The following is a 23,462-nucleotide window of genomic DNA, read 5'->3' on the forward strand; positions in this document are numbered from 1 at the left end:
TATGTCCAACTTTCCAAAAGTTTTTGTAAATCTTTTCAAAATGTGTTATTTTTTATTTTCCGTGAATTTTCCGATTATTCGGTTGCAATATTTAATAACAACTGTTAAGATTCTGTTAAAATATTTGTCAAAGAATCCCATGATACAAAAAATTGTAAAAAATTCAGTTTAAAAATGCATTTGAAATTGAATTTTTTCTTAAGTGTCTCACTTTCCATCATTCACCCTAATTATTTTTATTTATAAATTTTTTGATTTTCTAAAAATTAAATTACAATTATATACCTGAATAGACATGTCATGTAGGAAGGATGGGTGATGTCGGACTGCTTCCTCTGGAGCTCCTTTACGTGCCAAATGTGGCGTTGGACTCGCAGGCAGTGATTTAGGATTATTTATGTGACCAGGGTCACTTTTAATAGTGAGACTACTGGTGTTAAATGATGAGTATGTTTTCGAATCAGGATAGCTACTATTGCGTTCATTCACAAGTAAATTGGATGATCTGTCTTGTTCATCATCAAGTTCACTGAAACGCCGTCCAATCTCTGATAGGGCCTTCCTCTTCATCCCCGGATTCGCACTTGAGCTTCGTCCAATATCTCCAATTCCCATTCGTTTCCACGAACCCTTTCCCGATTCTTCGGGCACATCTGGATATGCTAAGAAATCATCTTCAATTGGAAATGGAGCAATTTCAGTTAACTGAGATGTTTCACCAATATCATCACTGTCTTCTTTCTTCCCACACTCTTTGGCTTGTACACCATCTTTCACTTCTTGGAGTATTCTCTTAGCCTCCATACGCTTTTCCTTAACTTCACTATATCTGATACGATTAACACTCAATTTCTGATAAAATTCGCTAATTTTCCGTCTACCCAGGGATGTTAAACTTTCCATAGAAGTCTCGCCCGCTTGTGTAAAACGCCCGAGAACTTGGCCAGCGTGAATTATTTTCTGAAATCTGGATGACTCTATCGTAGATTCATTATGTGTTGATTCTGTGATATTCTTGGCATCATTACATGCCTCGTCTATAGGAATAGTTTTTGACTCTATAGCAATCTCATCATCATGCTTAAAATTTACTTGAACTCTTTCGTTCTTTGCTTCATCGATACTTTTTGAATTTGTAACTTTAGATCCTTGAGATGGTTCTTCCCTTTGAATTTGTCTTACAGAATCTCTTTTTCGAATATCACTCAAAAAATCTGTAACCCACGACGAAACTCTAACTCCATCTGAAATTCGTTTTTGGGTTAAAATATTTTTTTTTTTAAAAAAAGTCTAATACAATTAAATACATTGCTTTATTAGATCCTACATAGAGATAGACAGATATTGTAGAAAGATAGCATTCAAATGGATTTTACTTTTGAAAAAAAATATTATAAAAAATAATAAAAGCACAAAATTGAATTAAAAAAAAATAAAATTCAATTCAATACACACTTATTGTGATTATTCATACGATTCATACCATTATTGCTTTATTCCAGGAGTGTAAGAATTGCAAGGATTGTATCATTAGTCTACTCAGAAATCCTTTTGTTACTTATTGGACATTTTGAAAATAAATAAAAATTTATGTAATGTGTAATAATTTTGCAAAATGCAATAAATAAAAATATGCATAGGAAATTAATAAACTTGAAATAAATGTGTTTTTTTTTAATATAAATCCATATCAATAAATCAGTAAAATAAAATTCACAGAAACTCTTTCTGCCAATGGTTTGTTTGTGCAAAATTTTTACATTTTTTTTATTTATTTATATCTATTGAAAAAGAATATATAATATGAATTCTCTAATGGCGTGAAAAGAATCTTTTGAAGTGGAAGTATGAAGAAGAGTAATACATTGTGAATGGATTTAAAGCGAAGGAAAAGGTGGTGTCAAACAACCAAGAAAATTCAACAAACCATATCCGGATCGTGTCTTTTCATCTTGTGAATCATTGATCTTCAAATCCATTTTACAATAAAATTTCCACAATCTCCATTTGGCAAAGAAAAAAAAATACAAAGAGAAGTAAATAAGAAACGTACGAAAATAGAGGATCTGTTTTTCATGTGTTGTGCAATAACATTTTTAATCGTTTTAAGATTCCTTAATTGATGAATTGAAAAGCTTTTCAAAATTAGCTTCAGCATAGTTGTGGTGAAAGAGCATGTACCGACTCTCAAAAGAGTGTGGTGTAATTTAGATTCAACATCAAAATAGACTTGCAAATTTATTATACGTTTGTTCAGCAAACATTCAAAATACACGATTTTGTATGTGAACTTATTAGATAAACAATCACTTAAAGAATTCCAATCCAAGCCGTGATCTGTAGAGAGCCTTTCGTGTGGTCTAATGAAGTTTAGTATAGTGTAATCCAAACACAATGAGTAAAAGTCTTTATGGAGAATATTTCTAATATTCATTCATTTTCTTCCTTTCCTACATACTTTGACAAGATTAAATACTCATGGAGAATTGTCCAATAAATTTGAAACCAATTTATTTACAACGAATACATAAAATGTTTATTAAAAATTTTTCAACTGGTGGAGAATTATGAAGGTAATTTTCTAAATGATTCTATTTAAATTTAAGACTATATAAAATTAATATTGCAGAGTATTAAACTCACTAAACTATTTACTAATTTACTAAACTATAGCGTGTGCATGAAAAATTTTGCCCAACGCTTGACGTAAAGTCAGTCATAGTAGGCTTTGGATTTTGTTTTTTTCGTCGACGCCGTTTCAAGAGAATTTAATTAGCTTTCTTTTGGTGAAATTCTTCTTAAAAAATATAGATTTTTGATTGAGTAATTACAAGAAGATGGAGAGCATGCAAAGACCAAAAGTTGACAATAATCTGAAAAAATCAAATGCCTGTTGTGCTAAAATCGCGATATTGACCGGGAAGTGTTCCGCTGCACTGTCCGGAAGATTATAATTCGGTTCAAGGTACTGAAAACTGTTGCTAAGAAGCCAGGAGAAAGTGACCAAAAGCCTGGAATTCAAGACAAGGGGATGGAAAGGATGGAAAAGAAAGTGCTTGAGCTTTTCGAGAAGCAACTCAATCTTTCCATGCGTGATGTTGGCAAAAAGATGGGAATACATTGGAGCTTGGTCCATAAAATCAAGAAGAGGAATGATTTGATAACCTACAAAGCTCAGGCTGCTTCCCATCGGACCGACAAATACACTCAGTCCCGGCATTAAGTCGTTCGGGATTATGCACCTGACGGAATTATGCACACACAATTATGCAAGTTTGCCTACCCTTAGGAGTCAATTTATGAACTTATTTTTGAAATACGCCTGGATGTATACCCCAGCGAGCACAGTTAGCAGAATAAAATAGGATTTTCAGCATTTTTTTGCTGAATCGGTCTGCTGGCCAATCAGCAGCTCTCGAACAAAAAGTGCTAAGCAAATACATAAAAATGGCACTGTTTAGCGCTCGCAGTGGATGATGGCAGAACTAAATACTGCCGGTAGATGGCGCCAGGAAGCATTTAGCAGCAAATTTTCTCTTTCATTTTTTTTTCTTTTCTCTCAAAATGTCAAAATGGACTTGGAATTTCCCCTGAAATTATTTATCAACTTGGGGGATATTATAATCACGATTTTTATTACTTATATTATTATAGGAATTATGCTGCCGTATGCTGCCTATAGAGAATGGTCTAATACGTGTATTAAACATACTCCCGACCAAAAATGTTGCATTTTTTAGTGAATTGCGTCATTATTTTCCCGTGAAAAAAAAATTTTTTTTCTGAGCAAATATTCAGTCGGGGGTTATAAAATTATTCATTATTTATGAAAAATATGTTTTTTTCTTTTGCAAAAAACATATTTTCCTCAATTTTCGCAATTAAATATTGGCATCTTTCCTGGAACAGCCATTGATGTATTATGCTCACAGTCGGTCACAACTATTGTAATTGATCTTGAAACAGGATTTTTCTACTTTTTTAACTTTTTTATGGCAAATAAAGTTGCAGATGCATTTAAAAAAATCCATTTAAAAGTTGTGACTCCCCCACTTAACTCTTTCGCCTCTTTTGGGACTCTGAGTACACAAAGCAGCATATGAATACTTTGTGGAAAACAATGTTTTTTTTTTAATTATTCAGAACTGATAAAAATCCTATTCTTGTGAATGATTACAAACTATAAGGATGTCTAAATGTAAAATATTTTTTTGTAGGACCTCAATTAATTTCTGAGCAAAGATATTTTTGATTTAAAAAAAAAGTGAAATTGGCTTACAGTATATGCTGCGGTCCGGAAAGAGTTAATGAGTTCAACAATGCCTTTTAAAAATACTACAAAAAAATTCTATGGATACTACAAAATAAAATATAATTGTTTTATCACAATTTAAGTTGAAAAATTTACATAAAAGCGTTTTTGTATGTTGCGGCAAATGCGGAAAATATATTTTTTTTATGTTATAAAATGTTTTATATTTTACAAGTGAAATAAATGTATGATCCGTGCACGATGCATATGCATAATGTATATGCTGCACTTTTCTATTTATAAATTTTCGATTATAAATTTTCTAAAGCGCATTTTTACGCAAAAAACTACTTTTATTATCGTGGTAAAATAACAAACCAACAATTATCGTTTTTTTAATACTGTACGTATTCTTTTTTAAATGAAAAATTTATTCAATTTGATGATTCATTTTTTAAATTAAAATGATATGCATTTATATTTTTTAGAAGAGTTTTTAAATACCTTTAAAGTCAGGAAAATATGCTAATTTGTTGGAAATCATTTCAAATAATTTTGAGTAGACTGTGTATACCATTAAATAAAAATTATAGAGGCTCTAAATTCTATATGTTCTTGATCTTCTTGGTATTTCCATGAGGTTCCGAAGTTTTTTCAATATTTCTCGAATTTAGAATTCATTAAATATCAAAATATCTTGAGAATTCCCAAGAATTTCTTGGGTTATTAATTTTCTAAAATCACAGCGGACAAGAATTCTTGGCAATGCAATTTTAATTTAGGTGTAGTATATTTTTTTATAAATGAATTCACAATATGTTTTGATAAAATTAGACGAAAAAAATTAAATTTATTGGTCGGAAAAGGTTTAAGAATACATATTATTCAAAATATATTATAAATATGATTTTTTAAAATTTTTGTGAATTTTAAATTTTTTGCTTTATTTTTTAATGTCAAATGTGGTTATTGTAAGAATCATAAAATTGTAATAATGGAAAAGGTTAACCTTAGCTTCTACTCAACTCAGCAAAGACAAAAACCAAGTGCATTAAAGTCTCTCACTCGATTGGGGAAAAAGAATAACTTTGACTAATTGCCACTGCGATCGCTAGTGTAACTTCGAGGTCAGCAGAGCTCAGCTGAAAAAATATATGTTTTCAGCTGATTTGAAAAAGCTTAGCATTTGGTGCTCGCTGGGACTATCCCAGCGAGCACAGTTAGCAGAATAAAATAGGATTTTCAGCATTTTTTTGCTGAATCGGTCTGCTGGCCAATCAGCAGCTCTCGAACAAAAAGTGCTAAGCAAATACATAAAAATGGCACTGTTTAGCGCCCGCAGTGGATGATGGCAGAACTAAATACTGCCGGTAGATGGCGCCAGGAAGCATTTAGCAGCAAATTTTCTCTTTCACTTTTTTTCTTTTTCTCTCAAAATGTCAAAATGAACTTGGAATTTCCCCTGAAATTATTTATCAACTTGGGGGATATTATAATCACGATTTTTATTACTTATATTATTATAGGAATTATGCTGCGGTATGCTGCCTATAGAGAATGGTCAAATAAGAGTATTAAACATACTCCCGACCAAAAATGTTGCATTTTTTAGTGAATTGCGTCATTATTTTCTCGAGAAAAAAAAATATTTTTTTCTGAGCAAATATTCAGTCGGGGGTTATAAAATTATTCATTATTTATGAAAAATATGTTTTTTCTTTTGCAAAAAGCATATTTTCCTCAATTTTCGCAATTAAATATTGGCATCTTTCTGGAACAGCCATTGATGTATTATGCTCACAGTCGGTCACAACTATTGTAATTGATCTTGAAACAGGATTTTTCTACTTTTTTAACTTTTTTATGGTAAATAAAGTTGCAGATGCATTTAAAAAAATCCATTTAAAAGTTGTGACTTCCCCACTTAACTCTTTCGCCTCTTTTGGGACTCTGAGTACTCAAAGCAGCATATGAATACTCTGTGGAAAACAATGTTTTTTTTTAATTATTCAGAACTGATAAAAATCCGATTCTTGTGAATGATTACAAACTATAAGGATGTCTAAATGTAAAATATTTTTTGTAAGACCTCAATTAATTTCTGAGCAAAGATATTTTTGATTTAAAAAAAAAGTGAAATTGGCTTACAGTATATGCTGCGGTCCGGAAAGAGTTAATGAGTTCAATAATGCCTTTTAAAAATACTACAAAAAAATTTTTATGGATACTACAAAATAAAATATAATTGTTTTATCACAATTTAAGTTGAAAAATTTACATAAAAGCGTTTTTGTTTGTTGCGGCAAATGCGGAAAATATATATTTTTTACGTTATAAAATGTTTTATATTTTACAAGTGAAATAAATGTATGATCCGTGCACGATGCATATGCATAATGTATATGCTGTACTTCTCTATTTATAAATTTTCGATTATAAATTTTCTAAAGCGCATTTTTACGCAAAAAACTACTTTTATTATCGTGGTAAAATATCAAAACAAAAATTATTGTTTTTTTAATATTGTACGTATTCTTTTTTAAATGAAAAATTTATTCAATTTGATGATTCATTTTTTAAATTAAAATGATATGCATTTATATTTTTTTAGAAGAGAGTTTTTAAATACCTTTAAAGTCAGCAAAATATGCTAACTTGTTGGAAATCATTTCAAATAATTTTGAGTAGACTGTGTATACCGTTAAATAAAAATTATAGAGGCTCTAAATTCTATATGTTCTTGATCTTCTTGGTATTTCCATAATGTTCCGAAGTTTTTTCAATATTTCTCGAATTTAGAATTCATTGAATATCAAAATATCTTGAGAATTCCCAAGAATTTCTTGGGTTATTAATTTTCTAAAATCACACAAAAATTCTTGGCAATGCAATTTTAATTTAGGTGTAGTATATTTTTTTATAAATGAATTCACAATATTTTTTGATAAAATTAGACAAAAAAAATTAAATTTATTGGTAGGAAAAGGTTTAAGAATACATATTATTCAAAATATATTATAAATATGATTTTTTTAAATTTTTGTGAATTTTAAATTTTTTGCTTTATTTTTTAATGTCAAATGTGGTTATTGTAAGAATCATAAAATTGTAATAATGGAAAAGGTTAACCTTAGCTTCTACTCAACTCAGCAAAGACATAAACCAAGTGCATTAAAGTCTCTCACTCGATTGGGGAAAAAGAATAACTTTGACTAATTGCCACTGCGATCGCTAGTGTAACTTCGAGGTCAGCAGAGCTCAGCTGAAAAAATATATGTTTTCAGCTGATTTGAAAAAGCTTAGCATTTGGTGCTCGCTGGGATGTTGCGACGCGGGACATTTGAAAACATTTTGCTACTTTTTCAGAATAAAACTTTAATTTCTTTTATTAAGGTAATTTTTTTTAAATATTCTAACCATTTATTGAAGAACTCTGCCCAAAAAGTACTGTTTATTGATGAATTTCTTTTAAACAGTTGAATCTTTTTGTTTGAACTACTTTTACTCCGCACGAAATTCGTTCTAACGGACGATTTATTCAAAAGAAAGCCCCTGCGGTTATGCAAATTTTCTCGATGCATAATGCCATTTCGCGCAATTTTTTCGGTCCCGAAAATATGCATAATCCCGGGACTGAGTGTATGTAGCATCGAAGTGCTAAAACAAGGTCACGTGAACTCAATAATCATTTTTTTTTCAAAGGATTCCAAAGCTGTGGGAAAGATGTTCAATCTGTCCTGCACTCCGGAAGATTGAGAAATCCTGAGGAATTTTGACAACAAATCTCAGGAGGAAGGGTCAAACAGCCGGAAATTTGCCGGATTTTGAGAGGAAGCGGCTGAAAGCCATCCGATACCGTTAAAAATAAAAATTTTTGGAAGTCGCGTTTTTGAAATTTTCCTTTTAATTTTTAAATAAAAATATGTTTTATTGACAAAAACTAAAACTTTGAGATACATTTGACACAGGTGTCAATGTGCTAATTTTTTTACCTGAAATTTCAAAAAAAAAAATTGTTAAAAAAAGAAAAAAATATAGTTTTATTTTTGTCAATAAGACATTTTTATTTAAAAATTAAAAAAAAAATCAAGAACGCGAGTTCCAAAAATTTTGATGTTTGTTCGTAAGTATGAAGTGCTATTAATTCCTTGAAAAATTGAACTTCCAATTTTGAATTTAACTTGTTTTTTTTAAATTTTGAAAATGTTTTTAAAATATTTATTTATTTAAAAAAAAGTTAAACTGAAAAGTGGAAGCTCTGCTTTCCAGAGATAGTACTCAATGTTATTGATCAATAGTAAAAAAATCATAATTTAATAAACTTCCAATTTTGAATAAAACTTGTTTAAATTTTGAAAAAGTTTTAAAATATTTTATTTATTTAAAAAACAGTGAAACTGAAAAGTGGACGCTCTGCTTTGCAGAGATAGTACTCAATGTTATTGATCAATAGTAAAAAATCATAATTTTTGATAATGAGATTTTTGAGAAAAAATATTTTTAAAGAAAACAAAATGTTGTTGTCTTATGGTGTCTACACACAGAAGCAATTTTCGTCAAAAATTGCCTTTTTTAAAAAATTCTGACGTTTCTGCCTACAAAGATAGGGGAAATTTTCTTTAAAAAGGCATTTTTTAAAGAAATAGTGTGTAGACGCCATTAAAGACAACACAATTATATTTAAAAAAAAAGAGAAAAATAAGAAAAAATCCAATCCGTTCCCGAGATACAATACATTAAATTTTTCATCAAAAATCGGAAGTGAGAATTAAAGCGCGAGACGCCATCTTTGACATCCTGGCCAGGAATTTTTCTTTGGCAAAAAATATGTAGGGGAAAGTGCCCATGTTTTACATGGTCCCAAGCGTCATATTGACTAATATTTTCTTATGCTTCTGAATAAATGTGACGCCGCAATATATTTTAAAAAACAGGACACTTTCCCCTAATTTTAATATGGGTCCGATGAGTCACATATGTATTGAAAAACATAAGGAAAAATTTAGTCATTATGAAGCTTGGGACCGTACAAGCATGGGCACTTTCTGCTATATCATTTTATTGTACATATGTAAAATTCAAAAACATTTAAGACCATGAAGGAGCGATTTTCATTTTTCCCGTCTTAATTGAGATGGATTGGCCCAAGGAAAATATGCAAAAATTGAAACTTCAACGTCAATAAATCTCGTCAAAGATTTTCTTTATTGATTTTCGTTTATTGTTGACGGTCATTGAAAAATAATGTTGCAAAAATATTTTTTTTTAATGCTGTTTTCTAGTTTTCGTTACCCAAGTAACCCCTTCTTAAAAAGTTTATCATGTTTTATGTATTATAATGCCGAATGCATGATAACTTTTGATTTGTAAACATATTTTTAACATATTTCAATGAGAGTGATTGAAACCGGGATCTAGTTATCTCGCTCTCCCTCATATGCAGTTTAGAAAACATGTTTACAAAACAAATTTTTTGTGCGTTGGGTATAGATCACAATTTTGTTTTTGATCTTTAACATTTTTTTACTACTCGTACTCAAATTGTGGGCAGTTATATAATCGTCTTTCTTCAATTTGTCACGATCCTGGAGCTTAAACAGTAAAAGTTATCAACTTACGGTCTTCGATGACCCCCAATAAAAAAACAATATCTCCATACGTTTTTCTTTTTCTTTTCCCTTCACCTCTCTTCATGCCTGCCAAAACCATGTTTTTTCGATTTTTCTTAAAATTGACCTAAGCTTTTTCAATGTTTTTCAGGTATGTTTTAGATTAGAGGTAGTCCAGGCGAACATTTAGTTCAAACATACGTTATGGGCGGAAAATTCGCCATTTTGAATTATTGAAGGTCAAAGGTCAACCACTTTGGAGGGCCCATTTTTCAACCGATTTGGTTAAATTTAGATTTTTTGGAAAGGTATTGAAATTCCGAACCCGGCTGGATCGGTCTTCGTCGGCATATTATGTGATTTTAAATAAAAGCCGACATCATACGATTGGGCTTAAACTTTGCATAAACACGTTTTGACACTCTTCCGTAATATACCTTGATTCCCAGTAATATTACAATATGAATAATGCAATAAAATGTGTACACATCCGTATTGTGAGAGTTCTGATTTTTAAACACAGAGGATTCTAGTAAATAATTTCAAAAACCATAAGGAGTATGAACAATATAGCATATCTGGCTCGATATCAGATATCATTTGAAGTTTTAAGAAGGGTTTTTTTTTCAATAAGATAATAGTAGTAACCCTATTTTTATTATTTATAACGTTATAATAAAATGTTTATAAAAAAAATAATTCAGCATAATCATAGTCGTAGTGAAAAAAATAATAAGATGTTAATAAGAAACTGTAAAGTAAATAATCAAGGTATTTATATTCCCATAAAAGTATAAAATTATACCTCTACATTTGCATAAATAATTGTTTTTATTGCACAACGCAAATACAGATGTCACCAACGCAATATGCGTTCATATTTTTTTTTATTACATTTGTAGAGAACATGAGAGGCGCGATTAGAAAATTGATATTATTTAATTAACTCAAGGAAAAAACAACTAACCTCGCTTACAACACTAAACAATATTACTTTGGTACGTGGTAAGGTCTGGGGTAAAGCAGCAGTATTTTCCTCAACACCCAAGAATGCTGATTATTCAAGTTGTATCAATCACTTTCACTAAAATATCACACAACTATTAAGTCAAATTTATTAATCTGTCCTATGTCTTTTGATATGCACAAAGTAATTTATTTCATAAGGAAAATTGCAAAGGTTTTTTACGTGAAAATACACAGCTGTTATCCATCCCACTTGGAATGTCATCTCACTTCTTTTTCTTCAAGTCGCTGTATAAAATTTTTTCGAACATTGCCCGGTATGCCATTATACCTCTACAAATCGTACTGGTATTATATTAGTACTGCACAAAAATAGTAATTTATCTTCGGATGAAAGCGAGAAAAAATGTAAATGCATATTCATAAGCAAATCCAATTCAAACACTTGCTGATTCAACTGACGATTTAGCTATAATCTGCCGTAGTAAGCTAAAACTACGAATGATTTTTCACTAATACATGGATAATTGTTAGATGAAAAAGTACTATAGATATTCCTAGGGATGTTTCTAATTGGAAATGATATCGGTAAAATAGTTTTAAATTAAAGTTTCGACTGGAAAAATGGTGGCAAATTGTTACTCGAAATTCGCAATATGTATAACCTGGGCGGGGCATATTTAACTGATTCGTCTTACTTTTTTATTATCCTCTCTAGAAAAAGTCAGAGATTTTAGAGCTTTTAATATTAATTAGACGGTTTCATGCAGCCAATATCTTGGCCGGCTTTCTCATGTCAGTTCCTCGCTAAGATGACTTTATTGGTGACTGAGAAACTGACGGAGAAATTTTGGCCAGAAACCTTTTCAGATTTTCGTTTTACCTGAATGTATAATTCTTTTTTCATCTCTTTAATGACTGATTTTATGTTTCACTGTGTCACTGCAAGGGTACGTCATTATCGATGTCACTAACGAAGTACTAAATCGACTAAACCTTTATTTCAACGAGAACTTTGCTAAATCTCCATTTTTTTAGCTTAGTTTAGTCACAACCCAATTTTTCAGATTATGACTTAAGCGCTAAATCTCAGCCATAAGTTTCTAGTCTGAAGCCCGTATAAGCGCACTTACAACACATAAAAAACTGACAAATTTTATATTTTTTCCCAAATTATACACGAAGGAAAAACTTCATTTTTTAGCGAAATGTACGCTGGTCTCCCCTATCCCTTCAAATGTAACACACAATAAAGATCTTTTAAATTATTTTTAAAATAAATAAAAATATTATAGAATCAACAAAAAATCCATGCTATACGTTTTTTTATTCTAGAAAATATAGTTGAAAAAATAAAAAAAAATAAGTTTTTCAAGTCATTGATACATGTTTTCAATCGAGTGAAACTGAATCAATTAGAATTTTTACCTCTTATTATCCCTTTAAATTGTAATAGATACACAGTGAACAAACAGTGTGCCGACTTTCTTATTTGAATAATTGGGATTAGGAAGATTGGGTTGGTAGACAAAATGACAGATGTCTACTTCGTTACTTATGTGGATTTTTTTGAATTTATTCAACGTCGAAAATAAACCAAAACACATGGTGCCCTAACAAATGGAATCAAACACCCATTTCTGGTTCGGTATCCTTACCCTTGGTACACTGGTAAAAATAAAAGGACCACTTGTGATCCTTCTAAAAGGGTCATTGCCTGAAAGAGTCAATTTCATCAAAGCAAATGGGTGAAATTGATCTTTCTTTAAAAGATCAATTGAATGATCGAAGTAAAGGGTCCCGTACAGTGACCCTTTGAAAGGTTCCTTAACTTGAAGCTTTCAAAAAGGTCACTGTTTTATTTCTTTCCATTAGACATTGAAAAAAGAAAATCAGTGAGTAACTCTTTTATTGTCTTTCCTTAGAAGTTGCGCTTGTCTGAAGCACAATATTTTATTCAAAAGAACATTTAATTGTCGAAAAAATTGCGTGGGAAATTTTTCTGCGAATTTTTGACACTTTCAAAAGGATCACAACAAAGACTTTAAATGGATCAAATTGATCTTTTGAAATAATGAAAATTTTTCAATTTTTCACATAAATTTTCCAGTGAAAGAAAAACAATATCATATCGGAAAATGAAATCATTTCGTTCGCCTGGATGTAATCAAGGTACCACAAGTAATTATTGAACACTTACTGCACACATTTTAGAAGAAATTGTTATGCAAAATCTTCACTTGAAATGGAAAAGTGATCCTTTGAAAGGGTCCTTCAATGACAGAATTCCAAGCAAACACTTTGATTTCACTCACTGATTTTTGCTGAGATACTTCCTGCACATAATTACTACACAAATCGTAATAAAACCGTGAACTATGCACTTTTTATTGAATTTATTTGCATAATTGCGTCTTTATTTGTCAGAAACTGCGACCTCTGACTGCTTTGACGCTCTGTTCGAATCCCGCCCCGTGCAAACAACTTCAGAAAAAGACATTTTCACGGTGATAAAAAAACGTAATATAATGCACCGCCTCTGCCCCCAAAAACTCTGGGAACATGGAAAAAGCTTCTAAACTACGGGGAAGGTGCTTCTGGGCGGTCTACAATGAGAGAAATCCGAAAAAGTTAAAATAACATCCCGGAAATGTGAATTTTATCCTACAGTATTGATCCGAAATCGGTGTAAATATTATGCTTTTTAGGTGTATTAGGGGTTAAAGTTACACTTTTTCATGTTATATTTACCATTAAAAAGGTGTTGAATTAACATTAAAAAATGTTGATATATTTTTACACCTAAAAAGTGTTAAAGTTATGAGGAAAAAATGTTAATCGCACCCCCGTTTTTTTCTCAGTAAACACACACATGGACTTAGCGGATTCTTCCACCACGGAATGCAACAGCCATATAACATGATTACATTTTAATAAAGTATTCCGATACGATTAATAATAAATCTAAATATTTAATAAATAATAAAAATACAAGATATTTTTGTAGGATTGGGAAAAAACTTATAGAAGAATTAATTAAAAGGCAAAATTTTATCCGCCGGGATCATCCCAGTGTAATACCAAATATCGAATTCGATAGATTTTCACATGGTCAGACGGGTTATTTGTTTATTTTGTGTATTTGTTGATAAGACCGCAAAATTTTGTTTACGCAGATTAGTAATAGATTTATGTATATTTTGAATATAAATGCAAATACACTTATAAGTTTTCTTAGCAATAAAACCTTGAATTCATGTAAATTACAATTATGTTCAATCACTTGAAGGATATTTTAGCTGTACGTAACTGGATGCTTTTAAAAATATATTGACTTTTTTTTAATTAATACTTTTTTTTTAGGAAATTGAGGAGAGAAATCAGAACGAGGAAATACTTCCTTATGAAGCAGAATTTCTACAGCAATTGCGTAATTTATCAAGTTGGGAAAAGGTAAGATAATCGAAATATTAAAGATGAAATTAAATAAATTTATAAAGATTGTTAAATTAATGGTTGACGGTTCACAGATCTTCCTACAGAAACGTCTGTATGCATGTGAATGGCAAGTAGGCAGTCCCCATTTAATGGCTGTACTGCAGCAGGAAGGACTCTTCAACATTTCCCTCTATCTTACCAATCTCTCTAATGCCGATGACGCCAATAACATCCTTAATGATCTCCTTGAGGTGGAACACAGTCTTTTGACTGAGATTGTTCTCAGTGCCGCTATGGAGAGCTCTCAATCGGAAAAGCTTGCGTGCCTTTTGGAGAAATGCTGTGAAACTGCCTTAAAAGATCTTCTCAAAGATCCAAGTCTGGAAATTCCCAATTACATGGAACGCCTTGAAATTCATCTCCGAGATAAAAGTGATTTGCAGCATTTTCGAAAAATGCATTTAAAAATACTTGCATCTCTGCACGAATCACAAATTCTGGAAGCACTCACTAAACAGAAAGAATGGGCTGAAGAAGGAGTATTTATGAGAAATTCATCTCTAAACGCACTACTTTCTCAGGTTTATTACAACTATAAATTTCTTTTGGGAATTCGGGGAATTATTCATTGTTTTTTGTTTTTGTTTCACAGATAACTAAGATGCACAGAGAATGTCTCGAGAGCCTACTGAGTTCCATGATAAAGAACAACTTTTCAGAGTGGAAATTTTCTCTGGCAATCTTTAATTTTATTCTAACTTCAGTGTCTCAGGATGATCGTTTATTTGTCAAAAGTAAGTTTTTGTTTTTGAAGCTATTGGGTAATGAATTTTAATTAATTTTTTTCATTAATTCGTAGAATTCGTGGAAAGTTTTTTTTGGAAGGCATGTATAACGCGAAGTGAGCAAAAGTTTCAAATCTTCCTTCTGTTCATCCGGGAGATATCTTATGCAAGCGGAGAAGCAAAGAAAACCACCTATGCTACGTGGTACAAAGCCACAATCTCTGAAATGACCTACAAAATTCAACCAGAAGATTTTCGAGTTACAATAGCCTACTTAATCAATTTTACTCATCTCGAGGAAGACATGGATTTCCTGAATGTTCATATCAAGACTTACATATCTGCTCCAGCTCGGTGTCAGGATATTGTGCAGGAATTTAAGCAAATCTCAAGAATTCGTCTTAACTCCCTGACAACACAAACCGAAAAATTGGAAAAAGTTGTACAGGTGTCAGGCGATGAGGATTGTGATTGTGTAATATTCATTGATTGAAAGAAAAATTTTATTGACAAAAAGTAATCTTACCCCTTTACACTAAAATCCGTATTTACTCTGTGTTTGTCGTCTGGATTGACGATTAGCTGCCCACATTGCTTGTAGTTCCTGCTCGTTAGCTTTTGCCTGGTACGCCAAGTAAGTAATCTGATGTTTCCTCTTGCTCAATCCACTAGCTTCAGTGCCCGCGGCAGGTTTTGCTTTTGGAATATCCGTTGAATTAGCCAAGGCATGACGCATCCATTCCTCTTGACTTGGCATCACTTCATCACCCCGGATGTCCACAATGTTAATATCCTCAATACGTGCCCTCTTTGTCCTCTTGCCACTGCCACAGAGTTTCTCCAAGGCTGTATCATCCAACGCCATGTCCGTCTGGCTTATCGATTCCATAGGAAGTTCTTCTGTCTCATTTGTATTTATTGGTGTTTCTGATTCTTGCTCAAATCTCGAACTAGTTGCAGCTATTTGTGCTGCCTTCTTAGCCACCAGAACACTTATTTCGTTCTTACTGACTTCTGGAAGATCGTCGTTTGTGTTGAGACGGAAAAAGTCATTTCCAGTATCACTGTCATCGCTACATTCATCATTATCATCCGGTTTAGGTGCACTTTGCTTGGTCTGTTTCTTCAAATGCCGATTAACCACTGAGTCCGGAACCAAAGCATTGCGTTTCTTCTTCCCATCGGCGCTCGTTTGAAAGAGAGTCTCTGAGAGGGGTTTTGGCAAAATACTCAGCAAATCACTCCCCTTGGCTTTCTGTGAAGTCTTTTTCTTTTCTGACTCATTGTCATTGTCTTCCAAATCCTTGAAATCTGATAGAGATGGAATTGTTATGCGAACTGGGCCTTTTTTGGCAGGAGGTTCCTGTATTGGGGTTGCTTTGATCTTCAGAAACTCGTCATCTTCCTCCTCTAAAATTGCTTTGTGCATATCCTTATTCGGTGCTGGCAAATTGAAAATTAGACCACCAATAGAAGAATTTGTGCTAGATCCAGAAGGCTGCTTCTCATCATCTTCGTCACTGATAGGATCTTCATCAGCTTTCTCTGGCTTCCCTTCACTTTTTACATCTTCCTTCAATGCACTACTCTCTGCATCCTGTCTTTCTCCTTCTACACTGTCATTGTCTTCATCACTGCTATATTCGTACGCCACCAAAGACATTTTCTTGTTCTTTCAGAAAATTCTCATTAATTCTTCAAGCAAAACAAATGAAAACAATAATAAATTTTTAGGTTATGTACACTTTTGAGCGATTTTTTAAAGCGCAGGGGCCGTATCCTCCAGATGTGAGAGTTTGATTTTGTGGACAAAGCCAACTCTCCGTGTGGAACTCGCCTATTTGGTATCCATACGAAATTTTCGTTGGAACTTTTCTCACCAAAAATCGGGGAGAATCTCGAATGGTATTCCCGGTGAAAGGATTAATTTAGGGTAGAGTCAGCCCTTTTGGCCATGTGAGCACTTTTGGCCACCTAATGTAAAATCACATTGTAAGGCAATTAAGAGTTTATTTAGAACAGGAAAATGGGTCTTATTTCGTGACCTCTAATCTAACGAATCAGAAAACCATATTTGATTTTGTATCGACTTGATTAATTCTAAGTTATTGAAAGAATTTCTCGACAAGGTAAACAATCAGTAAAAAAACATGGAATTCTTAAGAAACTTGTTTATGTTAAGAGAAATTGTTTTGCATTATTTCATATTTTTGATGAAAATATTTGATGTTATTCAGTGAAAGTCTATTTCTTAATTGACTAAATTTTATTGTGATATCATCCTTAATAAGATTTTCTAACAAATTAAATGAAAATCGGATGTGGCTAAAAGAGCTTACTTTTTTCGGATGTGTAAGTACTTTTGGCCATTCATTTTCCCATACATTTTAGACGTGGCGCACCTCGCAGATTTCAGTAAAAACTATCGTGACTTTTGACTGATTTTTACATCAAATAGAAAATGTGCAAAAAGTCATTTAAAATACTCTAATAATCACATAAAATTGGTGTTAAATAAGAATAGGACTTGTGCTGTGTATTTGTGAAAGTTTTCGAAAGCTATTTCTTCTCTTATTTTATTAAAATTCTATTGGAAACAAGTGGCCAAAAGTGCTTACGCACAATGGCCAAAAGTGCTTACAAAGTGGCCAAAAGTACTGAAACATGCATAGTTGCATAAAATGCATTTTTCACTAAAATATCCAAAAAATTTTGGGAATTCTCTTGGATTATTAGGAAGAAACGGCTTTAAGGTATCTTTGTACAAAATTTCATTTTATTTAAATAAAGATTATAGAAATTACAAGCACATGAAACCTTAAAGTTGCCAAAAGTACTTACTCCACCCTACGTAGAAAATAAGCAAATAAATTAAAATATCGCGTTTTTTTAAGTTTTAAATTGTTTTTAAATGATTATTTCAATTAATAAACACAATTTCCGTATATTTATATGTAATAAATTCCAATGAAGTTTTCTTCTTAATAAACTGTGCAGGAATTTTGAACTTTTTTCTTATTATTTTTCTAATTTTTTGAGTTTGATACCAATCATTTTCAAAATTGTTTATTATTTTAATATTATTTTGTTTCAACTCTCGTAAATAAGAAAACGGTTGTGTCCATTTAATGATTAGATCTTTGATTAACCTATTTATATTCTTAATAAATACGAAATTGAACAGATTTTTAGCAGTTTACTTGGCCGTGAACTCTTTTAAAATTCTTAATTTTTGTTTTAACTAAGGTAAAGGTCCCTATGTCGACCACTTAACTCTTTCGTCTCTTTTGGGACTGTAGTACCCAAAGAAGCATATGCATATTCTATGAAAAACAATGTTTTTTAATTATTCAGAACTGATAAAAATCCTATTCTTGTGGATGATTACAAACTATAAGGATGTCCAAATGTAAGATATTTTTTGTACACTGAGAAAAATGGAATTTATTTAAGTTGAATATTTTGCATTTAATGTTAAAAATTCTGGGTAAATATTCGAATCAATTGATTTTCCTTTCAATACAAACGAAATAATTTTGATTTTGAAAGTAATCACAATAATTTCAAATATTTTTGCATTCATACGGAGAATAAATAATTTTTCTTTTAGCGCGAATGTTTAAATATTTGCAATAAATACCTCAGCTTTTGAATCAAAGATAATATATGGTAAAAATAACAATTATACATTGAAAATGAAAAACTACACATTTATATTAAATGTGCAACTTTGTGTTGTCAAAAATAAAATTTTACTTTTGATTTAAAAGTACTGTTTTATGAAATCAAATGCAACAAGCATTTATTTAATGGGTAAAATTTAATATTGACATTTTTGTATACATCTTAATATTATCTGTATTTATTTCAAATGAAAAAGGCTTTTTAAACAATTGTTTCAAAATTTTATTTCAAATGATTTTTTTTCTATCTAAACATTAAATGACCAAGTATTGAATTGAATTGTGAGAAACTTTTCGGTATAAAATATGCATTTCATTTAAATGTAAAAATGAAATAATTTTAAGTAAATATTTGATACGAATGGTTTTTGTCGTTAAATACAAATAACAGTGGTTTTAACATTTACTGCAGTCGTCATAATTTGAAAAATTATTCATTTAAATTAGGGTGAAAATAAAATTCCTTTCATCATAAATATCAATACGTTTTAAGTGAATGACTTCTTATTCTAATCGAATACAATATGTGAAAATAATAACATTATATTATTTAAACATAATCTTTAGCCAAATGAAACAAACAAAATTCTATGGCATCGATCACGCTCAAATTTCAGTATGTTATAGCTGGGCCTTAGAGCTTCGACTAAAAAAAAAAACCGCAAAACTTCCCGGGCTAGAAAGTGTCAAATTATTTTTCTTTAAATGGCTATAGATCCCATTCTAACTGTCATAATTTGATCAACGAGGGCGTTTTGGTAAACTTTCGTGAAATGCCGATCTCCTTTTAACATCATAAATTCGTAAACCTACAGCTAGGGGTGCTGTAATTAAAAAGAAAATTTTCCAATTTTCTAAGTTAATTAGCACCGGCTCTATAGCACGGATCGGGCTGAAATTTTGGTAGAGGGAGCGGATTGAGCTAAAAATTCTTCATGAATCTCTCTTAAACATGCCTAAGAAAACTTTTGTTATAAAGAATAAGGTAAATACCAATTATTAAAATCATTCTTATTGATTAGGTTTTTTAAATTTTCATTTTAAAAAAAATTGAATGAATTTCGCTGTAAATCATCCAAAAATTTAATATTTGGCTGATGTACACGCACGAACGCAAATGCACGAGGGTCAGTGTATTGTGTTCTTCAATTGCCGTGATTTACATAAAATAAATAATATTAGTTTCTATATGCATTGATTAGAACAATTAATAATTTGAATGAAATTTATATTTATTTAGAATGAAAAACCAATCAAATCTAATACTAGTTTTTGAATCAATAGCATAAGTATTTGAAAAAAAGGAAATTACATTCAGATCTATGACTGATTTTATCAGTACGGAAAACATTAAAACGAGTCAGTCTTGAAGAAACCGCTGAGTTGAAAAGTTGTCACACAAATTATTTCCAATCTATTTGAAAATGAAAAAAAAAACTAAAAAAATGTTAGAGTGAATAAGTAAACTTATAAAGTGGCAAAAATCATCAAGTGATCGACAAAGAAATTTGATAAAGTGTTGGAAATCGTTATATTGGGTAAGTAAAAAAATATTTGCCAGAAAAGTATTAATCATATTCGGTAAATTAAATTAAATTTATTTCTTCTTTTAAGCTAAAATGGAATGTCAAACTTTTTATTATTTTATTTAAATTTAAAATTCGTCATAAGAATTTTTTATTATTTAATACTTTACTAACGATTTGTAATTTTCAATATTTTTCAAGTTCAATCGATCATCCTGATTGCAAGTCATTGTTGATTGGAAACGCCCGTGAGCAGAAGCTGGAAAATTATCCCTATCTGTTTTATCGAACTACTTTTCTTCAAAAATTCCATCTAGGAGGGACCTAAATAGTATCAAGGTAAGAAAATTGATTTTTTTTTGTAATGCAATAAGAATTACATAATCTGTGAAAGTTAGCATTGATCTTTACAAAGAAATATTGGACCTCGCATAATTTTTTTATTATAAAAATGTGAATTATATCAACTTATTTATGTTGAATATGTATTTTCAATTATCGCTTTGGAAAATATCATACTGGAAAAGTTTTTAATTTCATTTTTATTTTTTTCTTTCTTTTATCAAGACTTTCTTTCTTTTATCACTGGGCAAAGGACAATCATTGTCTTTTCCATGGAATTGGAAAAGTGATTCGAAGATAGCAGCAGAACTCAGAGCAAACAGTAAAGGCCGTAAATCTGCAAAACACAACTTAGAAAAGTGAGCGCTGTAATAAAAGTAGACGAGGAGCACTATCACTGATCAAGTAAATTACATTGAATTATTAAAAGTTCTTAATCGCCATTGGTGAAAAATAAATACTGTAGTCCTACAATTATTATCTGGAATTATAATTATCACCCAGATTAAAAGACGAAATTCTATTAAAGTTTTGAGAAAACAAGATTCTAAAATCAAAATTCAATTTTTAATGATTAACATAAAAGGACATCATATTATACGTATAAGTTTTTTTGAGACTTTATTGTTGGGTTCTTTTAAAGATTATGGAAAAGGACTATAATTATTTCCACCACTCTATTTTCAATAGCTATTTCGACTATTTCAATAGATACCATATAGATTCAGATTTTTAATTCCATTAAATTTTATTTTCTGTCTTTCAGATTTCATTATGTCATCGTTTATCTTTACGGGGCAAAAGACAATCAGTCTTTTGAAGTATCTTATTTCTTCTGAACCTGGTAAACACAATTGGGAGAAAGCAGAAGAGCATACATCCAGAAGCTGAGAAGAACTTCACGAAACTACTAGAAAGTCGTGCAACACCCCATAGAAATTAATGTAATACAATTATATTGTGAATACACATTATTTATGTCAAATAAATTTATTTTTGAAATCATAGCAAGAGTTTTTTAAATATACCCTGGTACTGTTATATCTACCCGAGAATATTATTTGATTTAATGTGGAGGAATATCAAAGCAAACATATTTGCCATTGAATCTATGGTAAAGAACATTTAAATATACCAAGGAAATTTTTAATTTTACCCATTGTGTATTTAAATTAATGGTAAATCGTGGTTAAAACAAATATTTTTACTATTGAAACTATGGTAGTGTTACCCAGAAATTTTTGATTCTACCCATGAAAGTGTTTAAAATCCACTTTAGAAATAAAGTGCAAATATATTTGATTTAAAAGACATGTTTTCTTTTCAAATACAGTGCCATTCAAAATAAATACAAATATATTTGTTGTGGCTATGATTACTGCCTTTCAGATCAAATGTAAAAATATTTGAAGTAAAAGTCATCTGTATTCAAATTAAATAAAACATTAGAAACAAATGTATTTCACCATTGGCTGACGAAAAAAATATATTTTTTTTGATTTTACCCAGAAAAACATTAATACTACCCATAAAATTTTTCTCGGTGTAGGACCTCAAATAGTTCCTGAGCTTAGATATTTTTGATTAAAAATTGTGAAATTGGCTTGCAGCATATGCTGCGGTCCGGAAAGAGTTAAGGAGATGTTTTGTGAAAAACTTATGAAAAAACAATTATAATTTGTCTTTTTTGATAGGGTTTTTATCTATAACTATAGAATAGATCCTTATCTATCTTATGGTGAACTTCATTTAGACATAATATAATTTTAAATTACAAAAAAATTAAACTGTTTCAAAAATGCGATGTGTTCCTCTACTCGACCACTCTGATATCAGAGTGCCTTTACTCGACCGCCTGGAGTTCCTCTACTCGACCACCCATTTTTTCTAAGAAATTAAATAAACCACAAAACTATAAAGTCATGCATTTAACTTTGGCTTTCTAACACTTCATGAATAACGCTTAAAATTAAGTCAATCATTAATATAAAATATGAAAACTCAGTTTTATGAATTTATTCAGAAGTAGTAAAACATTTAACTGAAAAAGCTCCACTTCCTATGATTCGTCGACAGGTCGAATTGAGGAACATTATATTAGAAATGCACTTTCAATTTTAAGACCTTAAATTTAATGTTTAACTTAATCGTGGAACTAAAATTTTTGCACACAATAAAGATAAAGTCCTCAACTTGCGATTAGACTCAAAATTTCAATTCTCAAGTAATCTGTAAGGATAATAATTGAAATAATTCCTTAAGAAAACAATTAAGAATATCAATAAGAATGCCATAAATTGATGAAAAATTGCGAATTTTTATTTAAGAAATACTTTTAACGCTTCGTAAAAGTGCTTTTTTCAGTGTTCTATGGTCAATTTCTATGATATTTTCACTGATTTATATTAATTATGAAATAACTGACCCTATGATGTTAAACTATTTGCCAAATATTATTGCAAATGTAATTAATTTGAATAAATATTTCGCCTGGTCGACCTGAGGAACCTAGGGTGGTCGAATAGAGAGGCGGTCGAATAGAGGATACTTTACCTTAATACCGGAGAAAAAAGATCGCATAATTTATAGGGAGTTTATCGGGAAAAGTTCTTTTTTAGTAAGTTGAAATTGTTAGATCTCAAGAACCAACAAAACGAATATTTGCAGTGAAATAATACCACTTATTATAAAATTATAAATGGATAATAATTGAACAAATATTTAAAAATCGTGTAGTTACGTGTTCTTCTTTAAATTAGAAAAAATATATATTGAATGAGATTCTTGATATTCGCATCTATATTATCCTTTTTTATTCGACATATAATCTAAGAAAAATTGTAACTTCTCTATTGGAAAAC

At 30.7% G+C, this 23,462-nt stretch overlaps 3 protein-coding genes across 5 annotated transcripts in view; 1 reads left to right on the forward strand and 2 right to left on the reverse strand.

Annotated features, from left to right (window-relative positions):
* Positions 1 to 11,109, reverse strand: part of LOC129801526 (uncharacterized) — a 20,000-nt gene extending 8,891 nt beyond the window's left edge. Inside the window, exons 1-2 of one of the 3 annotated variants that reach the window (XR_008751704.1) lie at positions 1,928 to 1,994; positions 286 to 1,244 (exon numbers count right to left, since the gene is read on the reverse strand). Coding sequence is in view for 2 of the 3 variants with exons in the window: in XM_055846693.1 (XP_055702668.1) it covers positions 286 to 1,244; positions 1,928 to 1,979 (1,011 nt within the window). In the remaining variant the exon portion in view is untranslated. Of the gene's footprint in view, positions 1 to 285; positions 1,245 to 1,927; positions 1,997 to 10,855 lie in introns of those variants that run through there. The other 2 variants (XM_055846694.1, XM_055846693.1) reach the window with 2 other exon arrangements.
* Positions 11,110 to 13,935: 2,826 nt separating this feature from the next.
* LOC129801542 (uncharacterized) lies at positions 13,936 to 15,570 on the forward strand. The gene is made up of 5 exons (XM_055846751.1): positions 13,936 to 14,128; positions 14,191 to 14,280; positions 14,358 to 14,846; positions 14,918 to 15,059; positions 15,125 to 15,570. The coding sequence occupies exons 1-5, from the start codon at positions 14,099 to 14,101 to the stop codon at positions 15,541 to 15,543; spliced, it is 1,170 nt and encodes a 389-aa protein (XP_055702726.1). The 5' UTR covers positions 13,936 to 14,098; the 3' UTR covers positions 15,544 to 15,570.
* LOC129801549 (uncharacterized) lies at positions 15,536 to 16,775 on the reverse strand. Its single transcript, XM_055846760.1, has one exon. It carries the CDS (start codon positions 16,711 to 16,713, stop codon positions 15,586 to 15,588), a length of 1,128 nt encoding a protein of 375 aa, XP_055702735.1. The 5' UTR covers positions 16,714 to 16,775; the 3' UTR covers positions 15,536 to 15,585.
* Between the last annotated feature and the right edge of the window lie 6,687 nt (positions 16,776 to 23,462).

Source organism: Phlebotomus papatasi, chromosome 2 (assembly GCF_024763615.1).
Source record: "Phlebotomus papatasi isolate M1 chromosome 2, Ppap_2.1, whole genome shotgun sequence".
In the NCBI taxonomy this organism is placed as follows: domain Eukaryota; kingdom Metazoa; phylum Arthropoda; class Insecta; order Diptera; family Psychodidae; genus Phlebotomus; species Phlebotomus papatasi.

Coding starts and splice junctions, on each gene's coding strand:
- LOC129801542 (XM_055846751.1), top strand. CDS start 14,099: ATGTTCAATCACTTGAAGGATATTTTAGCT. Junction 14,129..14,190: donor ACTTGAAGGATATTTTAGCT/GTACGTAACTGG, acceptor CTTTTTTTTTAG/GAAATTGAGGAGAGAAATCA. Junction 14,281..14,357: donor ATTTATCAAGTTGGGAAAAG/GTAAGATAATCG, acceptor GACGGTTCACAG/ATCTTCCTACAGAAACGTCT.
- LOC129801549 (XM_055846760.1), bottom strand. CDS start 16,713: ATGTCTTTGGTGGCGTACGAATATAGCAGTGATGAAGACAATGACAGT.